Genomic DNA, 25,080 nt, shown 5'->3' with positions numbered 1-25,080 from the left:
TGTGAGTCTGTAAGTAGTTTGTGAACATTTAGATTAAAGACCCTCAACAAATCAAGTACACTGCCCAAAAGTCATTCTACCATGGCCCTTTTCATGGAAGATATTTTATATGTCACAGGAAAAGCACAGGTATAAATACTCAAATCAATCCATTCAGCTGCTTCATTTTCTGTGTCCTGCTACTGTTCATGCTGGCTTACTGTCACACTGTCATGACTTACTGGGACACATGAATAGAACAGAGCCATCGTTAATGTTATTAGTAACATCTGTGCTTTTCCTACCACGACAAAGTCAAAACATCTGCTTTGAAAAAGGCCAAGCTGTTCACCGATGCTCCACACAAACAACTGTTGACATCTGGGGAAGCGGCCTTGAAACACACATTTAGTTTAAGAACACTATGTAACCATAATATCAAATTAAATGTTGAAGGTATTCAAATTTAAATGCAGGGTCCTTCTATAAGACAGTACCCTAAGATTTGGTTAAAAAAAAAAGGAGAGCCTTTTAGCTTTTATAGTGTTCAAGAAGTGCACATTACCCTGAAGGTCTGGGGCCCTAAAGGTCTGTGGCCTGGGGCCAGTTGCTCGCTTTGTAGGAGTCACACTGTATATTTCCACTATTTTAAAGGTTAATAGGTAGAGACTTGCATGGGAAGATGTTATGGACAAGACACATACATATGTGTTGCAACAACATAAATATATTGTTGTTGTCCATGAAGAATACTGCAGATGTCCACAATGCACTTTATCATCTAGAACTACACTGTTCCTCCATTGGGGGGTGCTGTTTGCTTTCTCCAAATCATTCCACTGCTTTAGCATGACTGTAACTGCAGTTACAGAGAAACAAGACACTTTATCACATAATTTGCTGATGTGAAGATGGCATGTGTATGTATGTGTGTGCAGGGGAGGATGTCCACAGTACCTGCGTACAGAGTAGTTGGTGGCGTGTCTGAGGTAAACTTGATTCTGCAGTTTTTCTGACAGGCTGCAGTAGATCAACACTGTCCAGCTTTTCTCTGAGCAATATTGTATGGCACCTGGAGGCCGTGGCCTGCTGTTATTGAGCAGTTCTCCAACTTCACCAGATTGGGCTTGGCTGCATCCTAAAGGGTTCGGTATGCTTCAAACCAAGAGTTTGTATATAGTGTTGACGGAACAGAAAGGCGTACTTGTTCTCAGAGGGCACCGCTTTCACATTCCATGGTGTAAAGCTTTTAGCCACAGGGAGAAGATGTGAAGAAACGTACAAACAGGGACGTTTTGGGATGTTTGTGTTCTACTCGGCTGTTCACATGAAAAGTGACGCAAATAGTTGTGTGACAATTGGAAAAATAAATTTTAATTTAAGGAATTTAAATTCTGATTACTGCACATCCGTCCAATGGCTTTGTGAAGTGGGCGAGATTGTCGGTTTGGATGCACAAAGACCGCATCAGAAAGGTTTGTTAACACTGTTCAACAATCTGACAACCACTTTGTTTGAAGCATACTGGCACCTTGTGTCCTGGATCCCATCCCCTTTGACCCTTACGTTGCCACCTTACCGCTGCCTTCGTTCTATGAATTGCTTCTGCAGGCTTTGTCATCTTGCTTGATCGGCCAATGGCTGGGTTAATCCTGCTTTGTATTTGCATGATATGATCAGTGAAACACTGAGGACAAAAACAACATAAGAAAACTAAAGCTAAAGAACAACTATTAGTAGCCAGAGCACTGACCCTCCTCCTCCCCTCCTCCTCATCTGTCTCACCCTCCAATCCCCCGTCAATCTATCCCTCCCTGGATGTCTTTATTTGTTATTCTGTGTCTCTGTCTTTTACCTCTGTCCTCATCTTCTTTCCCTTCCCCTTTAAAGCCTGGGCTAGTTTCCCCAGTCAAATCCCCACCAACTCCATCCTCTTCCCCACAACCTTCCTGCATGTTCAGACAATGACACTGAAGGTCAGAGTGGATCTCAGACCTCTGATCTGCCGGTGGTTCCCTCTCAGCTCTCCTCTACCCACAACTTAAAGGCACAGTTTCTATTCCAGACATGAGGTCCTGCAGAATTATCAAATATTCCTTTTAGATACTCAAAAATCGAGCCATAACAGCACTTTTTTGCTGAAAGCCTGAGGCAGAATTCTCTATTATTGCTTAATGCTAGGAATTATGATGACAGATATGATGGAAGAATACAAAGTCTCCATTGCATCATCATCCACCGGTTTCTCATAGATTTTTCCTGAGCTGTTGGATTCTTATAGGGCTAAACACAGATCTTGCCTTGTGTGCAGTACAGAATCCTCATCTGCCCCATTGTGTGCAGTGCACAATTACCTTAATTAAAACATGTTTCATGGCAAGCTCTTCCAAAGTTCCTGTCATCTGAAATGCCAAGATAATTGACAGCCTGTTAATGCAATGTAAAGGTTTTTCTGTGTTTCTTCCTTCATTTTGTAATTTCAGACTTTGCAGTGCCAAAATACCATGCACTATGCTAGTAAGCAATTTAGCTGCCAGAGAAAGCCTTTTCTATTCCCATCATTGAGAAAATGTATTTATTTACCCTCAGAATACTCCTCTACCCCTCCTTACCTCCTTCCCCTTTTGCTCTGTCAAAGGTGCAGCCTGATTAGATCCATAGCTGTCATCTTTTTAAAAACTACAGAATCCTGTCAGAGTAGCTCAGCTAGTGCTCACTCAGATTAATGATTGGGTTTGAATGTTTAATGAACATTTGATATCCTGTGTTTTAAGCTTTGTGGCTAGCAATACATCAGTTAATACTCCTACTCCATCTGCAAACACTGTCTTGCTTATTTACAGTAGAAACATATTATGATCCCATTCTTAAAAATATGGGTACTAATCCATGCTTAACCAAGCCCCAAACCCCTTAGTTACTATTGCTAGCCCTTTCAAGCTATCCATTCTAGTGCTGCTTGTACGCAGTTTACAATGCTACGATGCAGACGAAAAAGGGGTCGATGATTTCACACAGAGGTAGGCCAAAGCAGGTTTCTCACTTTTAGTCTTGACTATAGATTTTGCAGCCTGAAAAGACAGCTATAGGTACTATATTTTACTAGATGTTATCTGCTCTAGTGAGCTACCTAATTAACTTTAACTCTGAGTTTGTTAAAAAAAAAAGCTTATGTTGAAGTTTACAGTATCATGCTAACTCAGTCCCATCTGATAGTCCCATCTGATGATGCAAAAAAAATCAAAGCTAAAGTTACAAGTCCCAGGCAAACATTAAGGGGTTAGACGGGTTTAGCAAATGGTCAGTTCTTTTAATGTACCCATGACTCACAGAATGAAAAGTGTATGATGTTTTTATCATATACACAATTTTTTATAGTATGTGGGTTTCAAATGAAACCACCTGTAGACACTGCAGCTTTGCTTGATTCTACATCGCCTATACATTGCAGTGCCTTGAAGCTGTTGCATGCATTCAAATTTTCACACTCTAAAAAATGCATCCTTCTGGCAAATTGGATGGTGTCATCGTAACACAGCTAACAATCTGTCGACTACTAAACACAATAAATATATAGAACCCGCTTTAACTAAGAGTTGGCTACATAAATTGCTAGTAACAGAATATCTCTGCTAAAACACTTCAGCTCACAGGTTTATTTCTCCAGGCAGCCTTTCTTCCTTTCATATGTTACGGTAATCATTTTACCAGAGTCAAGGAAAAAGGATTTTCTTCTCCAGTCATAGAATCCAACAAGAGCAGAGATTGTAAAAGAAAATGCATGAGAGATGAGTTTTATCACAGGTTTGAAAATGACTGTTTCATGCTACATGTGAAAAATGATAGCCAAACTGACTAGATAGATATATCTGGGTCTGTAATCATAGAAACTTAAAGGATAATTCCAGTTTCTTACATTACCAACTCAGCAAGTGAATGGGAGAGACCTAGGAACAGGGCATCACCGCTAAAAAAAAGTCTAAGACTGAAAACACACTGCGGTCGCTGCGCTGAGCCGCCTTAGCACCAATAGGAAGCATCGTGTTGTAGCTTAACAGAAGACCATACTCAGTGCAGGAAATACCATGTGTTTGTTTTTTAACAGTCAAAAAGACAAAAAAATGCCATGGGTGAGTTGCCTATTGTACTTGTCTATTTTGGAAAACTTTATAATCAAAAATATACAATCTGAGCAGCAGATCAACTAACATAATTGGTGGGCTACCATATGTTTTCTTTGTTTTCTTACTACATATAATCTAAACTTACTCTGATGACCAACATCTTATACCTTGCAAAGCTTCTATGGCAGCCCGGATCTACAAGCAGAGAATGAGTGGAAAACAATTTGTTTCATTCGAGGCAAGGGGCGTTAAGTGTTGCAGGGCGGTGTGGGGGGTGCATACATAGAAAACAATGGTAGCTGTTTTGACACGCTGTTTGGGGATGGTGTATTTTGGCCAAGTCAAGAAATACAAGCTTTTGGATGACTAGACAGGTTGGAAACAAGCCACTAGCTTACTCAAACTTATTTGGAAGAGCAAATATCTGTAAAAATATCATCCAAAGTGCAAACATCCAACACACGTTAGAGACCAGTCTTCCTGGTTATTTCAAGTTAACTCAATTGTACTCCTATAGCTTAATATCAATATATAGCAAATTTGCCTCAAGGGGATTTACAATCTGTACAGCATCAATACCCTCTGACCTCCAATACTTGCCATATTTGTGCACAGTGTTTTTATATGCAATAAGAAATTATAAGCAAAATTACTATTGAGATGTCAGGATAAGGGTTTTACTCTAGGTAACTCCCTAACTCCTAATAACTCCCTAAAACTAACTATTATAACTATTCTAGCTTAATTCTTACCCTTTCTGTTTTACCTACAAATAAAGTTGCATACATAATCTTCCTTGTTAACAACTTGTTGTGCAATGCCCCTGTTCTCAGGTCCTGGCTTTTACTTTGGGGAGTACAATGTTTATGATTGAAATGGCTCTTAGTTGCATTTAAAGGCAACACGTAATTCCTGAAAATCCTTTTCCTGCTGTAGTAATCATGTAACTATGAAAATAAAGTCCCACAGAGAAGTACAAAGCAGATTTATACTGTTTCATGACAGTAAGCCACCCAGCATCTTAACCCTGTCTTCATTTGAGTTTGAGCTTACTTAAATAAGTCTAGCTATATAATTCAATTCAATTCAGTTTATTTTGTATAGCCCAAAATCACAAATTACAAATTTGCCTCAGAGGGCTTTATAATCTGTACACAAGCGACATCCTCTGTCCCGGAACCCTCACAAAAAAACTCCCCTAATAAAAACAAAAACCCTTTAACAAGGAGAAAAAAGGAAGAAACCTATGGGAGAGCGACAGAGGAGGGATCCTTCTCCCAGGATGGACAGAATGCAATAGATGTCATGTGTACAGAATGAACAACATAACAGAGTTACAACACATTCAATGTATATGACAAAAATTATTCATATAATCACAGTAGTAAGCAGAGTAACAAAGAAAAAAATTAAGACTACTAATAAAAGCAGCAATGACTAATGTAGAATTAAAATAATGATATAGCGAATAGTATTAGTAATGTGACTAATAATAATAATCGAAGTAGCAGTGGGTGTCAGCCGGGTCACAGCAGGTGGCACGACCACGGTCCAGGTACCACAACGATTTGTGGAAACCTGCGAGGCGAGAAAGCAAAAAGGGCTTCAGGGTGGAAGTAAAGCCAAAATGCGTAATGGTACAGGGAATAGTAATAGTAATGTGACTAATAATATTAATGGTAGTAGCAGTGGGTGTCAGCAACGCCACAGCAGGAGGCATGAACACTGTCCAGGTACCCACGATTTATGGAAACCTGCAAGGCGAGAAAGCACAAAGACTCCAGGGTAGAAGCAAAGCCAATAAGCGTAATAGTACAGGGAATAGTAATAGTAATGTGACTAATAATAATAGTGGTAGTAGCAGTGGGTGTCAGCAGGGCCACAGCAGGAGGCACGATGACAGTCCAGATATAACCCCGATTCATGGGAACCTGAAGCACAAGGACTCCGGGGAAGAAGCAAAATCAGTAATGTGCATTAATAGGAGATTAATACATAAAGATGGAGGGAAAGAAGAGGAGAGAGGAGCTCAGTGTATCCTCAGTGCCGGCTGTCTAGGCATATAGCAGCATATCTAGGGGCTGGACCAAGGCGAACCTGAACCAGCCCAAACTATAAGCGCTATCAAAAAGGAAGGTCTTAAGCCTACTCTTAAAAGTGGTGTGTGTCTGCCCCCCGGACTGAAACTGGAACCTGGTTCCACAGAAGAGGAACCTGATAACTGAAGAGTTATCAGTTACCCATGCTGCTTTTATATACTCTAGGAACCACAAGTAACCCTGCATTGATGGAGCGCAGCTCTCTAGTTGGGTAATATGGAACTATAAGTTCCTTAAGATAAGACGGTGCCTGGTCAGTTAGAGCTTTGTAGGTGAGTAGAAGAATTTTAAATCCTATTCTTGATTTAACAAGGGAGCCAGTGCAGAGAAGCTAATACTGGAGTAATATGATCTCTTTTCTTAGTTTTTGTTAGAACACGTGCTGCAGCATTCTGGATCAACTGTAGAGATTTAAGAGACTTATTAGAGCAGCCTGATAATAATGAATTGCAGTAATCTAGTCTAGAGGTAACAAATGCATGAACTAGTTTTTCTGTATCACTTTGAGACAGGATTTGCCTGATTTTCTAAATGTTACGTAAATGAAAAAAGGCTGTCCTTGAGATCTGTTTTATATAAGAGTTAAAAGACAGATCCTGATCAAAGATAACTCTGAGGTTCTTAACGGTAGTGCTGGATGCCAGAGCAATGCCATCTAGAGAAACTATATCGTTAGATAATTGATTTCGAAGGTGATCTGGGCCTAGTAGAATAACTTTAGTTATATACAGAGTTTAACATCAAGAAGTTGCAGGTTATCCAGGTTTTTATGTCCTTAAGACATGCTTGAAATTTAGAGAACTGGTTAGTTTCGTCTGGCTTAATTGATAGATATAACTAGGTATCATCTGCATAACAATGAAAGTTTATTGAGTGTTTTCTGATAATATTCCCTAAAGGAAGGATATATAAGGTGAATAAAATTGGTCCAAGAACAGACCCTTGTGGAACTCCGTGACTGACCTTGGTTTTCATCGAGGTTTCATCGTTTACATATACAAACTGAGATCGGTCTGATAAATACAACTTAAACAAGCTAAGTGCGGTTCCTTTAATGCCTATTAGATGCTCCAGTCTCTGTAATAATATTTGATGGTCAATGGTATCGAATGCAGCACTAAGGTCTAACAATACAAGTACAGAGACAAGTCATTTGTCTGATGCAATTAGAAGGTCATTGGTAATTTTCACCAGTGCTGTCTCTGTGCTATGATTCACTCTAAATCCTGACTGAAAATCCTCAAATAAACTATTGTTATGCAGAAAGTCACACAGCTGATTTGCTACTGCTTTCTCGAGGATCTTAGAGAGGTTTCTTAAGAAGAGGTTTAATTACAGCTAGTTTGAAGGCCTGTGGTACATCGCCCGTTAGTAAAGACAGATTGATGGGAGAAAAGCCATCTAAATATATTTCAGGTTCTACAGCTGTTTCTAAGGTTACTGTATTCGAGGATCGATCGGTACTGGTGGAGGGCAGGAGATTATTAATTTTGTCTCTAATAGTTAGAATGTTATCATTAAAGAAGTTCATGAAGTCACTACTACTGAGGTTTACAGGAATACACGGCTCAACAGAGCTGTGACTCTGTCAGCCTGGTTACTGTGCTGAAGAGAACCCTGGGGTTGTTATTTTTCTCTATTAATGCTGAATAATAGGCTGCTCTAGCATTACGGAGTGCCTTCTTATTTTAAGACTGTCTCGCCAGACTAACCGCGCTTCTTCCACATTGGTGGAACGCCATATCCATTCAAGTTTACGCGATGTTTGCTTTAATTCTCGGGTTTGAGGATTATACCATGGAGCAAACCTCCTTTCTTTTATTATCTTCTCTTTTAGAGGAACTATAGAGTCTAGTGTCATTCGCAGTGAGCATGCAGCACTATCGACAAGATGGTCAATCTGAGACGGACTAAAGTTAGCGTAGGAGTCCTCTGTTATATTGAGCAATGGTAATGAATTAAATGCTGATGAAATCGCTTCTTTAAATTTAGCACTATCAGATAGACATCTAGTGTAGAAACTTTTGCCTAATGGCGTACACTCTGGTAGTAAAAATTCAAAAGTTATTAGATAATGGTCTGATAAAAGAGAGTTCTGTTGAGAGACCATTACATTTTCTATTTCAATACCATATGCCAGAACAAGGCCGATGGTATGGTTAAAACAGTGAGTCGGTTTCTGTACACCCTGACAGAAGCCAATCGAATCTAATAATAAAATAAACAGTACTAAGGCTATCATTATCGACATCCACATGAATATTAAAATCCCCTAAAATAATAACTTAAATAAGGATGTGAGCTATGAGTGTTCAAATGTTTAAATGTAAAGCAAGTAATTAGCCGCTATAATAAAGGATATCACACAATTGACTAGTTTTCGCTGGAGCTGCGAAAAGTACGGTATCAACTACGCTGGTAACAGGAACAGGAAGTGAGGCAATACGCTTACCGTAGCACGTCAGCACGAGGATATAGGCTTACCAAACTTAGAAGATGGAGTAACTGCTTTGAGAAGACAATTATCTGTACATGTTAACATTCTTCTGTCAGACAACTCCACAAACAATTTAATTTCAAGGTTGTGGGGGACATCTTGCAAAACCATGTCCCCTCCATGCTACATACATTCAAGAGCCTCCCTTTCATGTACCTCGCCCACAACATCCCCTTCCTCCATGCCCCCATCCTTCTATCCTCCTACCTCCTTCTCCTGTCAGTTGACCATATCCCACTTGTCTGTTCATTGTTATCTGTCTCTCTTGGTCTGCTGCTGCTGAGCACAGCGAGGGAGGCAGACTCTGTTTGGACACAAGGTAAGAGCATGTAGTTTGTCCCCAACGCCAGTGGGACCACCGCCGTACAGACATGACTGCCTCCTGGAAGACGATGAGGACAGTGAGGTTGGTTGGGTTGATGATGATGATGATGATGATGAGGAGGAGGAGGAGGAGGAGGAGGACGACGACGAACAAGCTCATGGTCATGCTGTAAAGGTGGCCATCAATGTCCCAGATGAGGGGAGGAGCTTGGTTAACCAATGTGAGCTAAACCCAGCCAGGCTCAAGCATTCCCAGATGTCTTTCTTTCTGTCAGGGCTGCTGGTGATGGCCCTGACCATGCTGTGGCTGGCCTTCATTTAAAAGACTTAAATATGGAGATCCCTCAAAATTTAATCCTGCAAGATGCTTCATTCAGGTGCTGTTTTGTCCCTTCTACTTGAAATCATTATTTCTATCTGTTCTATACGTTCCATGCTCCTCAGTTTAACCTTAAATGGCCAGACTCAAAAATAAAATGTAATCTTTAAAGCGAGTCCATGTAACTTTTGCTGAACTTTTGACACAAGTGGCAATTGACCCTTGCGAAGCTCCGCCCCAGCTTAGTTACTGTTGCTAAGCCTATCACTCTTTCTACACTGATAATGGTGGCAGATTTATCGGTGAAAACTTGTGGTAATTTTTGAGACAGCGGGTCCTTTACAACTTGCAAATTAGTCTTCTCCATTTTAACCTAAACCATTGATTTTGTTGACTGAAATATCAACTGTCCCAGACAGCTAGCCTACTAATTAACTTTCCATGAGATGATTAAGATGGAGTCTACTGCTGTTTTCTATTTGACCAAGACTACTAACAACCTACATAAGCAATATTATGAGGCGCGCGCGCCAGAAAATGCATCTCTGAAATTTTTGTAACTTGCCACGATCATGTCTATGATGTATTTACATGTCTAGGGATTATACAAAGAAGGAATTACATTTTTGTATGCCCTTTGGTGTTTTAAAGAATAATGCAGTGCACAGCTCAAACGCCATGAAAAGGGTTTTCCTTAAATTTCCTATGTAGACCTGCAGCTATCGAATGATTTAGTAATTGAGTCACTACCAACTGAATTCTACCAATTTTCCATTGATTATTCAAGTATCAGATAATGCTTTTGCTTTAAGGAACAACAGGGATATAGTTTGATTGCTTGGATTGCTTGCTCCAATGTAAACCCTCCTGCTACCACTTCTGGAATACAAAGAGATTTGCATATGTATAATTATATATCTACCGGCACGCTGCCCTAGAATAGGAGACCCTCAACTAAGAGTGCATTTGAAAAAGGTTGGCAATCTGGTTGGCAACTGATCATTTCAAATACATACCTTTAACAAAAAAGTGGGCAGGGGCCAAAAGAATGAGGCCAAGCCAACAGGTGCGGTCATATGGGAATGTAATTTTAAAGGAGAAGGAGTTGGAATGTAAATTACAGCAGAATCTACCAATATTTACTATTGTTAGCTAACATTAGCCACCTTAAGTTACTGGTCATACAAAAGCAAGTAAACCTGTAACAGCAATATGAAGGGAATTAAGACCTTTTGTTTTTAAGTGAACAAAGTGATATGTTCTATGTTAAAAGGTACATTGTCTCGCTTAAAGAAATCAGTTAAAGAGCATGATCATTCAACTTTCCATGCTGCAGGAAAAGGAAAGAGTTGTTACTAATAACTTTATTTTGTGCTTGTATTTTACATATTTTCTCCTTAAGAGTTAGCATTTCTGCTGTCCAGAAGATTTCCAGTGGCTGTACTACAGCAACGTAGTATGTTGTTAAATTTCAAAACATAGTATACTAAGATCTGACTTTGGACATTTCTGTTATGCAGCCCCAGGACAACGTTCAGCTATGTGGCAAAAGTCAACGAACATGATGAGACCAAAGCTCTCAGACCGTGTGCAGTTGAGCAGAGTGCTGTTATGACCAACATGCTTTAGCCCTGTGTTAATGTTGGACCAAGTATCGGCAGACAATCAGGCCAAGTGTAAGTTAGAATCATTATTGGAGAAAAAGAATTACTCAGGAATTCTTCATAGCAATTTTATACTTTTTTCAGTAAAGATAAAACAACAATGTCAGAATGGGATAAAGCTATAGATCAAGGCAGAGTCTTTATTGTTGTTGTCTTCTAGAGGATAAGAAAGGTGGACAGAATTGTCGTGTGTTTTGCTGACTGTTGTTTCTTAATTAATGAGCTGTCAATTTTTGAAGGTTACTGATTTTGGGAGTTCAGAACAATTGTAATAGGAATAATTCAGTAGATTTTGTGAGCTTAAAAGGAGAATTGTTGGTTTCATGACTGTTGAAGGTGTTTTCTGTATGCCTAGCTACAATATGCAACTTTTCTCTGTGGGTAAGACAATTTTTCTTTTATCAATTCATCATGAACTTAGCATTTACAACAACATCATTTCAGACTGTTAAATTAAATCAAATGAAATTGTGCTCATCAGCGATCCCAAGTAAATATTTGCAGAACTCAACTTTGGTGATCTTTAGCATACAGATTTGTGTTGTTGAACAATTGCATACGGTATTTACAGTACTGTTCTTCAAGGGGAACAGTGATTCACAAAAAGTTGACCGCTGGACAATTTGTGCACTGTGTTTATTCACCCCAAACTGAAACGCTTCTGTACCAAACTGGGACTCAGACGCAGAGGGAAGCAAGGGAGACAAAATATAATTCAAAATAAAACTTTACTTGGTAATCCAGAGGTCATACACAGGAATGCAGTCAAAGAAAGTGACCAAGTCCATTCAGGGAAAAGGCACAAAATCCCAAATCTGTTATACAGGCAGAGTCAAAAACCGGGTAAGCCAACACGAGGAAATTAAGGCATTTAAGCATGTGCACACTAAGGTAACAAAGACAATCTGGCAGAGGGTAAGTGGAAACACAGGGTCTAAATAGGGCAAGCTTAATTACAAACAAGGTACAGGTGTGTGGGGAAACCTAAAGGAAGTACAACTAGAAACCATACACAACAACTGTGACAACAAAATAAAGCAGGAAGTGAATACAAAAGAAAACAGACTGAACAGATTATCACACAAACAGCAATGTGGCAATGGCACAGTTATTGGCTGTATCTTGAGCCAGCTCAGAATTAGGCTAAACACAGAACTCATCAGGAACTCCAGTTCTTTCTGTTATTTACCTCTACTCTCCCTTCTTTTTCCCTTTGTCTCTGTATGTTTATGATGTTGATTCTGTAAAACCCAGGAAATCAAATTGTCAATTTAGCTCCTTCAGGTTACTTTGAGTGCACTTTCACAATATATTAAATTTGCTAGATGTTCTGTAAGAACAATCAGAAGCTGTTTATTGCCAAGTACGTTACACATACAAGGAATTTGGCTAGGTGATTAATTGGTGCGTACAGTAAATAGCAAGATGTGCAGAGGTGTAAACTGTGAGAGATTGTACAGGGGATGTAAGTGTCTGAGTCTTTGGGTGTCACGTGCTTTATTGATCAACCCAACTGCAGATGGGAAGAAACTGTTTTTATGGCGTGAGGTCTTGGTCCTGATGGACCGCAGCCTCCTGCCTGAGGGAAGGGGCTCAAAGAGTTTGTGTCCAGGTTGAGAGGTGTCGGCTACAATCTTCCTTGCCTGCCTCAGGGTCCTGGAGGCGAACAAGTCGTGGAGGGACGGCAGAATTTCAGCCAGTCCCTCTCTCAGCAGAACAAATGATTCGCTGCAGTCGGCCCTCGTCCTTGGCGGTGGCTGCAGTGTACCAGACAATGATGGAGGAGGAGAGGATGGACTCAATGATGGCAGTGTAGAAGTGCACCATCATTGTCTTTGGCAGGCTGAACTTCTTCATCTGCCGCAGGAAGTACATCCTCTGCTGAGCCTTTTTAATGATGTAGCTGATGTCCAGCTCCCACTTAAGGTCCTTGGGTTATGGTCGAGCCAATTCAATTCAATTCAATTCAGTTTATTTTGTATAGCCCAGAATCACAAATTACAAATTTGCCTCAGAGGGCTTTACAATCTGTGCACATGCGACATCCTCTGTCCTTCCCTCACATCGGCACAGGAAAAACTCCCCTAAGGAAGCGGAAGGACTCCACAGTGTTGACGAGGGCATCACAAAGGGTAATGGGAAATCCACAACCATCTCCACTGTCTTTAGAGCCTTGAGCTCTAAGTTGTTCAATCTGCACCAGGTCACCAGATGGTCAATCTCCCACCTGTAGGCGGACTCATCCCCACCAGAGAATGAGTCCATCGTTTACAGACCTGTTGGCTCTGTAGGCGAACTACAGGGGGTCCAGGAGCGGGTTGGTGAAGGTGAGGCGCTCAAAAGACTTCATGACCACAGAGGTCAGGCCGACGGGCCTGTAGTCCTGTGATCCTTTTTTGGGGGGGGACAGGGATGATGGTGGAGGCCTTGAAGCAGGCTGGGACATGGCATGTCTCCAGCGAGGTGTTGATAATGTCTGGGAACACAGGAGACAGCTGATCAGCACAGTGCTTCAGGGTGAAGGGAGAGACAGAGTATGGGCCGGCTGCTTTGGGGGGGTTCTGATCTTTTGAACAGCCTGTTGACCTCTCTCTCCAAAATAGAGAGAGTTGTCATTGTGGAGGGAGACCTGGTGGTCTGGAGCTGGTGGATGGGGTCATGGGGGATGGGTTCAAGACTGTCCCATTGTCTTTCAAATCGATAGAAGAATTCGTTCAGCTCGTTTGCGAGGTGGAGGTCATTCATGGAGTGGGGGGCTTTAGGCTTGTAGTTGGTGATCTGTATCAGCTAAGGATCTGCATCCTTAGCTGTCTGAGTTTAGCTGTGAACCAGGGTTTGTCATTGTTATAACTCAACCTGGTGATAGTTGGAACACAGCTGACTTCACAGAAGCTGATGTATGATGTCACAGCCTCTGTGTACTCATCCAGACTGTTGGTAGCAGTCCTGAAAACATCCCAGTTTGTACAGTCCAGGCATGCCTGAAGATCCTCCCTGTCTTCACTGGTCCACTTTTTTGACAGGCCTACAGAGCTCTAATTTTCTGCCTGTATGCAGGAATCAGATGGACCACAATGTGGTCAGAGTGTCCCAGTGCAGCGTGAGGGACGGCGCTATATGCCCCGTTGATTGTACTGTAACAGTGATCCAAAGTGTTCTCCTCTCTGGACATTAACTAAAGAGTCTGGGTTGGTCTGCTCCACACACAGTATCTGGTTGGTGAGCGTGCGCTGTGCCTCCTACACGTTGACCTGCGGTGGAATGTAAACACCGACCGGTATGAATGAAGCGTACTCACGGGGAGAGTACAAGGGTTTAAAGTTGATGATAAAATATTCCAGATCAGGAGAACAGTGCTGCAGAATCACTGTAACATCTTTACACCAGCCACTGTTGGAGTAAAAACAGAGTCCTCCACCTTTTGCTTTACCGGAGAGCTCCGTGTCACGATCCGCCCTGAACAGCTGGAAGTCTGCCAGCTGAGATCGAGATGCAACAATGACAGTAGAACAACGGTTTGAAAACAGCTTTCTTACTGGCTTTATGCTTTTGATTTTGAATCTATTGGTGACACAAAATGAACAAACAATTATTTTGCAACTTGTATCTCACCGGGTCTACATTGGCACAAACTACCTCTAGGAAATAGCCATTTGCTCGCTCTCTACTCAGCTTTTACCTGCTAACTGCACTGTCATCCACATGGAAGCATTACAGCCTTAAACAGTGTTACAAAATTCTGACAAACTTAAGCCGTGCAGGTGGTGACTGACTGATGCATGTTACCCCTCTGGGGCTTTCCATGCTGTAAACGCTCCCTGCTGATATGGTTCAGCACTAGGAATATGTATACTCAGACCTGACTCAACTCGGCTGCTGCTGATCCAGCTCTCGAATGTATATTTGCTGTGCTCAACACTTCCTGTACATACCAAACTGCTGCCCATATGCCAAAGAATATTGAAGACACGGAGCAGATTCATTCATGTACCAGAGTCAGACCGTAGTCTCAGTGCTTGTTGGCCTGTTAGCCTGTGTATACTATTTTTTGAGACTTGCTAATGCAGTTGGTTGATAAATAGACAAATGTTATTGCTTGTTTGTATTAAAGATTGTTTTGCGGAGTGATAGAGGTACTTTTAATGCCTCCATTAGGACATTTTTTAATTTCTGCTACTATTTTGATTCATCACAGGGATGAGCTGGTAGATTTTGTTTTACTTACTATGACAAAATGATAAACGCATAGCATCAACACTATTTCCACAGTAAGTAAAGTATAACACTTCTTGAATCCATGTGTTACTGGCTTTATGTAGCCTACAGCTTAATTTTGTTGGGTGATAATGAAGCATAAGTTTTACTTCCATTTGATACCAGCACATCATGTTTATGTGACCTGGACTCTTTTGCCTTGTTCATCACAACATTTTAACTTGCTGACACTATTTAATGCATGACAATACAAATATGACGTGAAACTCCATACTACCAATGTACAGGCTTTATTTTGAACAGTTATCAAAAAGGGCAGGTGTGACATGCGATAGTCCACCATAGAGATGGATGAATAAGATAATATAAGATAAATTAATCCTTTATTAGTCCCACAGCGGGGAAATTTGCAGGATTACAGCAGCAGAAAGATCAAAACAAGTATAATAAATAAGTAAATAAGTAATCACTCAGTAAAGAATAATAAATAAGTAAAACATTATAATAAATACAGCACATTCTAGATACTATCAGAGAGAGGAAGTATTTTAAAACTTGTCAGCACCAGAATAATTGGTTATCAGCAGCCATATCATCTGTTAAAAGTGTACTTGGACTTTTTGCTGTCTTGCTTAAAATAAAGGCTTTCAACTACTCCCCTTCACTATTGTTTCAGGTATTAGCAAATTTGGCAAGCAGCATTGTCACATGACAGATTTTGCAGAGTACTGCAAATCTCATTCTAATAGAAGCTTTATTGCAATAGTTATACAGTGTGAAAAGTTGCATATTTAGCTTTAAATGTGGTCTATGTTTGTGTCCAACAGTGGACGATGAATGATTGAAATTTTAGTCAAGCCTGATTAACTACAGGGTTATGGTGCATTGTGTGACGTTTTGTTGTGATTCTTTTGTTAATGCTGGAAGTTCTGTATCTGAATGCACTAATTAGGTACACTTAGATGACACTACCTATCTTAGTGGACTGTGACAACTTTAATTCTATCTCCCTTTTACACCTTTTATTGATGTGTTACTGACACAATTTCAAGGGTCGGAACCAAACATTGAGAAATGTTTTAGGTTTTGATTTTAAAGATGTATTATTATTGTACAAGTTTCACTTTGTATCAATGGGTTAACTTTACTTTATTTGCATCACTGAACAATTTTCCCAAAAATCATGACCATAAATCATGGATTTCCCAGCATAACTCCTAAGCTTTCCACAATAATCACAACACTCAGCTCCTTTTAAATGATGACAGGAAATGTTTAACATCCGCTCATTTCGACAAAGTATGACTGGATCTAAATTAACTCTGGGAAAGTATAATATTCACCCTTTGAAGTGTTGGTGGGATTAACATAATGCAAGCTTTTATGTGTCTTTACTACTTTTGCAACTCCGCTATTTACCGAAATATATCCATGGAATACTGTGCATGTTCAGTAAATATACTACTGATGGGTATGTGCACATCTGTATGATCTGCTGATGATTCAGTTTCATTGGATTTTTGGATAATTCTGAATCTATAAGCCTGTACTTTTCACTGTGACACTAATGAAACATTTAAGCTGTTTTTCATTGTCCACTGATGGACTTTCTCTTATTCAACCAACATATTAATCTTATCTTTCTTGTTATATTGTGACTCTTTTTGCATTAAAGTGGCAATACTTAAGATTTCAGATCTGTTTGATTTGGAATTTTTATTTGAGTGCAAACAAAGGAAATTGTGCTCAGAGTAAGCAGTCTGGAGTTTTGGGCTGTGTCCAAAATTCCATACTAACATACTATTTTTCAGATATGCAAAGTTCCAATGTTACGAACCGGGAATGTCAACACAGTTACCCAGTTATTAATACTTCTCCCAGTTGTCCAGTTTTTAACACTGCAAATATATAAATATTGCAATAATTTCATCATTAGGCCACAGGTTCAATAGGCATTGTTTTACCTCCTTCAGATTTATGTAAATTTAATTATTTGAGATAGATAAAGTGAGGTTGTTATAAGTAACATAAAAAAATTAATGCATCAATCTGACATGTACATTTGAATAAGTATAATACAATTCTGGTCCACAGTTGATTCATAAATTCTTTCTTGACTTATATGTCTTGGATGATGGATCTGGAGTTTACAGGGTATGTACATGACACCCTCTTGTGTCTAAGTCACCGTCACCCATTCGGCGTACGTCTGATACAACCTCTTACATATGCTACAGGTTGCTCCACCTACTCTAATTTAATCATGTATCCAAATAGAGCAGATAGTATCTTAAAGGTACAGAAAACTCAAAATCATGAATTTGTAGCTTAATATGTGTTAATCAGGCATGTTGTCATGCCATGAACCAATAGACAATAAAATAGGGGCACGGTGTCTTCATAATATTCACATCTGAGCATCCAGTGAATATAATTTTCTCACGGTTCTCCTAATCTAGAACACCTTATGTTCGGATGCTGTATTTGTTATCTCTTGGGGGAGTTTCCATCCAAGCCCTAGATAAGCTGTTTTGACTTATCATCAGAACTGAGGACTCAACGCCAACCTGAGGAATTCCTGCCAAGATATTAACAACACATCAGCTTTGTCAAGTGTGGTGGTATCACACCCTTCCTTCGCCCTGGTGGCATCCCTCGCTGAGCTGATGTGTTTAGATCAACTGGCAGGTGTCCTCACAGACATTTTCAACTAATTGAAATCAAACTAATCAAAATGTTCAACACTGCTCAAATCTGTACTTCCTCCATGTCTCAAAAAGTCCACCATTGCCTTCTGTTCCCAAAAAAGAGCCTAAGCCTGAACGACCAGTGCCCAGTATAGTGTCCACCAGCATGTAGTGCTCACATCCTCTCTTTCTGTCACCCTGGACCCACAAGCTCAAGGACCTGTGACTCAACAGCTCCCTGTGTGACTGGATCCTTAACTTCCTGGGCAGTCCCCAGGCTGTGCACATAGGCACAACCACATACTCCACTGTTACCTTCACAGGGTGGGTTCTCAGGTTCTCATGATACTTCTACAAGTGCACCAATAACAGTATCCTGAATGGCTGTATCACCTGCTGGTACTCTGCCCTCAACCATAGGGCTCTACAAAGGGTGGTAAAAACTGCACAGCACATAACCTGGACAGAGATTCAATCCATGGAGGACCTCTACAACCCAGTGGTGCAGAAAGAAGCGCTACAGGGTCACCAGAGACCCTTAATCACCCTGGCCAAAATGTTGGTCAGACAGTACTGAAGCGTCCGTTCCTGCATCAGGCTCAAAGAGAACTTAATGGCTAAGAGGTTTGCTGAACTCAATAGCATTCTGTTTAAAATGACCCCGACCATAACCATTTCAAATTGATGTTATTTAAGTGTACCATTTTTGACATAATTAAAGAGAAGGCAACTCCCAAACTCCTTAAGAAGGACAAGGGCTGTTAACCATCAAAACCTTTAATCACCCAAAGTGACCAACCAACAAAAGATCAACTGATCGTCTCCAACCAAAAAGCAAAAGAAGCAAGAAACCAATATTTTTTTCTGAGTTAATAGCCACCAAATAAACCATTACTCAGCTTGTCAAACCTCCAACTTTGGGTCCCTCAGCTTCATCTGCAGCTGACTGAGAAAAATGTCTATCCTTCTTTCTCAACAAAATTCAACAAATCCAAGCTAACATTGCCTTTCCAGCTTCTCCCATGTTTCTTCCTTGTCTATGTCCGCATTTGCTAGAAAGCTTCAGCCAGTTGATATTGAAACTCTGACCGACACTGTGTCTCATATGAAACACACATACAGTCATCGGGATATCATTCCGGAAAAACTTTTCAGAAAAGTGAAAATAGGGCCTACTCTGCAACAAATTTGAAACGGCTTCCTTTGTTCTGGATGTGTCCCAGATTATTTTAAAATAGCCTGTATTCAGTCACTGCTAAAAGGACCTGGCCATGATTCATAAGTTTAGAAAAAATGTATACCAATCTCAAAATTGCCCTACATTTCAAAAATTCTTAAAATACTGATTGTAGGACAACTTCTGGAAGCACTAAATAACAACAGCATTTTTGAGATATTTCAACTGGGGTTTTGCAAGCTACATAGTACCGAAGCAGCACTTCTAAGGGTTAAAAATGACCTACTAATGGCTGCAGACTCTGGACACTACTCTCTACTTGTGCTACTTGACTTTAGCCCAGCGTTCGACACACTATTAAAAAGACTGAAGGATTGGTTTGGTATTTCCTCTTATCTGTAAAAATGAACATTTTTATGTTTCAATTGATTTATTAATTTCCTGTGACGCACATACAACATGTGGCATACCTCAAGGATCTATTCTTGGACACTTATTTCCTCTCTGTAAATGCCTCCTTTAGGTCATATTATTCAGTACCATAACATCTCATTTCACTGTTATGCAGACGATACACAGTTATATCTCTCCATTAATTCCTCTGAATACAACAAGCTAGCCAAACTACAGAGCTGCATAGGTTATGTGAGAGACTCGATGTCACAATACCATAAAAATTAAAGGCACTGCTAAGAACCATGGGGTTACTTTTGACGTGGAGCTAATCATTGGGCATAACACAAAAAATTGGTACAATCATGTTTCTACCAACTCAGGAATAAGACCAGAGAAATGTTATCTTTTAGCAATACAAAGAAAATTATTCATGGTTTTATTTCCTCACGACTGGACTATTGTAATGCCTTGTTTACATGCCTCAGTGCCCAAGATGTATCGAAACTTCAGACTGTACAGAACTCTGCAGCCAGACTACTGACAAAGACAAAACGCCCTTCCCACATCACCCAAGTTTTAGCCTCCCTGCACTGGTTACCAATTACCTTTAGAATCCATTTTAAAATGTCTAGCTTCTGGTGGGAAACAATTTGACGCAAGCATTTTGGATGAATTTCTAATTAATATATATATTTTTTTATTGTTCCCCAGCTCTGGAACAGTCTTCCAGTTAGTATTCAATCTGCTGACACTGTTTCCACTTTTACATCCTGTCTTAAGACACATTTTTACAGACTTGCCTTTCTTGCCGGATAATTAATTTTATTTATGTATTTATTTTAAATATAGCTCTGTTTTGTAACTACTTGATTTTAAGTTTATTTTAAAAGTTTCACCTGTCCCTATCATATATGCTTTTGAATTACTCATCTCTAAATGTATTTTATACTTTTTTTGAATTGTGTGCTTATGTTTTGCTGTTTTTATTTCGTGATATTTTGTATTCGTATTGATCTGCTGTTTATAGAAAGCACTTTGTGCTCCCAGCTTGAAGAGTGCTATACAAATAAAAAAAACATTATTAAAGCCTACACATCACAGTGTAAAAGTGAACCACGACATCATCTGGCGATTGAGACAGAAGACAATTAAATTAGGGAACAACACTGTTCCTGTAAAGCCGGGTGGGTCCAGTAGCTTCCATGAACTTCACTATATTTGTGTTTAAATTTGTTCTCCTTTGTTTCTGGAGCATATTTGGCCTGTTTCTGGCTGATGTCTGGTTGCAGGAAAGTGGAATGGATTGAATAGGGCTTGAACTGGCCCAACAATGGGAGATTGGAGACTGTTTGTCCACATCTTGCAGTGACCTGGCTCCATCATGGCATCCCTGATCGCACTGTTGCAATTGACGAGCGGGCAATGGTCTTTGCCAACAGAGTGCAGCATTCCAGTGGAACAAAGAGAGGGTGACTCTATGTTTGCATTGGTGACACCTGGTGGTCAAACATAGTAAAAGTTGATGGACAATATTTCCTGATGTCAAATTTTTTTCTGCCAAGAGGAAAGTGTTTTTGTTGCTGCTGTTTACCTTGCTCAGATTCAAAAAGTGCAGAGCAGTAATGCACTTCTATTTTTAGATATCTGGATGGACTTCCTCTCATTCATGGTGAAAGGAGCATGTTGACGTGATCCAGGCATCTCCTCAAGGAAGAGATAGAGGGCGTAGCTGGGAAGAAGTATAGTTGGGCTACCAAGACTTTGGTCAGTGGCATAAAATGAATGGATGGTTTCTGAGGTTGACATGGTGAACTAGTAAGCTGAGAGGCAAGATAAAAAAAAGTTTCACTATCATCATATGAACTGTCATAAACATCTCATTGATCTCATCGTGTTCACGGCAGCAGCCACTCACTGTCTTAAAGTCCATTGATGCAAAAAAAATACTAGTAAGGTTGGGAAGTGCCTTGCTTTTTTATAAACCTAAACATAAGGTTCAGCACTGTCCCTTCTTAACCAAACAAGTTCCCTGCAGTCCCTCTATTGAAAGTCAGAAAGTGGCTAGAGCAGAAATGCATTTGTGTATTCTAGTGTGAGATTTTCTGAAGGCACTAATTCTTTCCAGCCCTAGAATTTTGTAGTGCATTAAACCACATGTCCACTGTGTTGCAATATGGCAATTGCAAGCATAGCACTCAAGGAACTGTACTGTAACTGTTCAAAGCCAATTTGTGTCCAAAAGTACCTTAATCCTAGTCCAAAATTAGGTGTTGAATTTGAAGTTATTTCTGTTACCCACCTAATATGTATTTTTCTCACAGAATTAAGATGCATTCATTCTGCTGGCTGTCACCTAAATGAGGGATAGGCTTTGTGCCATTGAGTATATAGTCAGCTTGAGTATTTACATTTCATGGCTGTACTTTTATGTTGCAGGCAACTAAATAAAAACTCTGCCCTCTACTGGCCCCTATGTGTAATACTCTCCTCCAATCACTAGCACACATTGGCCCACTGAAAATTAGCATAAGCATAGAAAGGGGGGGCTCACAGATTGGATCATCTTCCAATCGAAAGAGCTGATCTCAGCGCCTTCAGTCCATGACCCTAAGTGGCTCCTGATGTGCATGTAGCCTATGCCATCAATGTATATGAGTGTATATGGGTACATGACTACATGTCATCAGTCGATGACATGTAGTGTACAGCGCTTTGAGTGGTAAAAAGACTAGAAAAGCACTATACAAATGCAAGTCCATTCATCATTTACCATTTACTATACTCTGCCAATCAGGGCGTGCCTAACAGAATACGTGCAAACCTCACAATGTGATTTACTTCTCATCTCAATGATGGAGTTGCCTCTTCAAGAACCTCATCGTCGCCGTCATGGCGGCAGCTGCTAACAACTGTGTTGGTAATTTTTCTGTCGTCCGCCAAGCAAAACGCCCCACCCCCGCAGTCTCATCTGCCAAATGAAAAATCGGATTCAGAAAGTTGCAAGACCCACAGGTCATGTGATGTTTCAATCCACTGTTGAATTGGATACATTTTTCTGGTCATTCAAAGCTTTAAATGTCCGGATGGGGAGAAGTCACTGCTCTGCCACCAACTGCAGCTTGCTTACCCTTGAGTTGAAGTTGGAAATGTTGTTGAAAATGTTTTTTTTTTGGAGTAGCAAAGTCTAGTCCCCGTTGTGGCAGCTGTTTTTATATATGTAATAATCGCTCCCAAATAGAGAATGCTGTGTCCATTCACTCAAACACAGGCTTGACAGCAGTAAGTCTGATACAACCAATCTTGACATGGGAGACGAGAGGGCTTAAATACACTGTGGCACAATGTCTGCTCATTGTCAGACGAGCAGGCGGTGATGCATTCATGGACCTCATCACCAGCTCAGCCCAGTCCGCCGACAATGGGCCAGCCTTCCATTCATGGTAGCGTATAAGGAAGAGAAGGATATCAAGCTTTTTAGCTGGTTGCTTGTACTCTAACACAATTTTACGGGGACTGCGTTGTTGCTGGTTGCAGATTTAATAAATAATAACGAATTAATATCAAGATATGTAACTATTATTAATAACTCAATTATGATTTATAAACCGATACATTAGTATAAAAGAATGATGGCACCTGGACTTACCACCATAAGTTTAACTAACAGAATTTGACACAAATTTTGGACGCCACCCAATTTTGGAAAAAATAGGGAAAACTTCCAAATTTGATATTAATAAATTAAATCTTAATCTCAGAGTTGCTACGGGGTTTCTTCTCAAGGTGTACAGGTATTATTTCATATACACACAAATCAAATGATCAAGTTCTTTATAAGTTCAATTTTTATTAGACTAACATAACTAAACTTCTAAACAGAAAATAAATAAATAAATGATAAAATAAACAACATGAAATAAATGAAGATTACGATGAACAGTAAAATTAATACAGATGAACAACAAATAAATGAAAAGGATTGAACGTGACCAGGTAAAATCAGTGACTCATATCATTTACCGATTAATTAAGTTTGTTGATTGACGTTTTACATTAAATTTAGTTCAAATGATTTATGCACCGTTCAACAGCTAAGAGTTTGAGAAGCACCAGGGAAGATTGTGAAACACTTTTGTATTAGTTTAATTGCAATTCAATTTAGATTTTTTTAGGTCCTAGATATTTCTATCTAAGATTAAATTATTATGTTACTTAAATTTATTTGGCCTAGTAACATCAAACTCATTTACATCTGGAAATGGTATTGTTTCCCATGACGGCTCTGAAAGGCAGATTGGAGGTAAAGCTGCATGCAGTTGAGTGTGTTCCTCTGAAAGCCTCTGCATCTGGTTGGATTATTGTAGTTTGTTGAGTCGCACTCTTTCAACTTTTGCTTGATTCGGCTTTCTCCGATACCTCCGGAACAGGGTCGTCTTCTTCATTGAGGTTCGGCTTGAACTCAGATGTTCTAATATACACTAAAAGAAAGTAGGGACTTATTATGACTAGGACTAAAATATCAAGTAAAGGTGTCAATTGTTTATTACAATTGGATGCTTCTCTTTGTCCTCAGGAATATGGATGCTTATAAAACCAAGAAAGGTGGGGTCATAAAACACAGAGTCACCCCAAGAAAGATCTCAAGTCTTATCTTAAGATAGTCCAGTGCCCTTATAGGTTGTGAGAGCAGTTTCTGAAGGAAGTGTATAAGTTCAGATAGACACTTAAGTTTATAATGTCTTGGTGGATGTCCGCTACACCCTCCTTTAGGGAGAACGTTGTAACGATGACCTCCTACGTCACGTTGTTCACAGACACGTCTCCACCATCACATGCTTCCCCTGTATCAGTGATGGTTAGGACTGACAACTGTACCTCGTGGTTCTAAGTAGACAGGCAGGGGGGATTTCAGTCTGCTGCCCTAGGAATGGCGCATGTGGGCCCAAGAGCACCTGTTATCCCTGAAGGCTCTCTCTATATTCTAGGACTGTTGAAATGGGGTGTTGGGGCCTCCTACTTCTCCACTGTGGCAACCTAGGTTATAAAGAAGTAGGTGGAAGATGACTAACCTTTAGCTGGTCAGGGTCATCGGGTCAGGTCTATGTTATGTTCTTTATGTCTATTCATAAGGCTCCACCCACTGCACCCATAGAGTCCAGTAGAAGGTCAAGCCTGTGTGAGTTAGAATGAAAGTTAGGATAATGTAACCCTAGTTATATAAGCACAGGCTGTGCCCTCTACCAAAGCTGCCCGATATACTGTGGGGTCTGCAAGTATTTGGGTAGGCACGTCAAGATTGGCCGGTTGGGTTTATGCATACTTGGAATGGGATGGTGCAAGCTTTTGAATGGAGTAGAGTATCAACCATATAGTCGTATATATAACTACAGCACCTTGTATACCTATTGATGGTGGCAAACTCAGCTGGTCCCTTTTGATGCTTAGAAGCAGCGGCTTTACTCCAAGCTCCCACCAGATTTCTGATCTTGTCACCCTATGTCTAAGGTTGAGCCAAGTCTTCCTACAAAGGAAGCTAATTTCTGCCAAATGTAACAGCTATTTTATTCTTTCGGTCACGACCCAAAGCTCATGAGGATAG

At 40.1% G+C, this 25,080-nt stretch overlaps 1 protein-coding gene across 1 annotated transcript in view; it reads left to right on the top strand.

Moving 5' to 3' along the window:
* The window catches only part of epb41a (erythrocyte membrane protein band 4.1a), a 74,194-nt gene that overhangs the window by 32,412 nt on the left and 16,702 nt on the right, over nt 1-25,080 (top strand). The window contains exon 16 of the mRNA XM_054606675.1: nt 17,607-17,615. Within this exon, the coding sequence (XP_054462650.1) occupies nt 17,607-17,615 (9 nt within the window). The remainder of the gene's footprint in view (nt 1-17,606; nt 17,616-25,080) is intronic.

Source organism: Anoplopoma fimbria, chromosome 10 (genome assembly GCF_027596085.1).
Source record: "Anoplopoma fimbria isolate UVic2021 breed Golden Eagle Sablefish chromosome 10, Afim_UVic_2022, whole genome shotgun sequence".
Taxonomy (NCBI): Eukaryota; Metazoa; Chordata; class Actinopteri; order Perciformes; family Anoplopomatidae; genus Anoplopoma; species Anoplopoma fimbria.
This window is presented reverse-complemented; position numbering and strand designations above follow the sequence as displayed.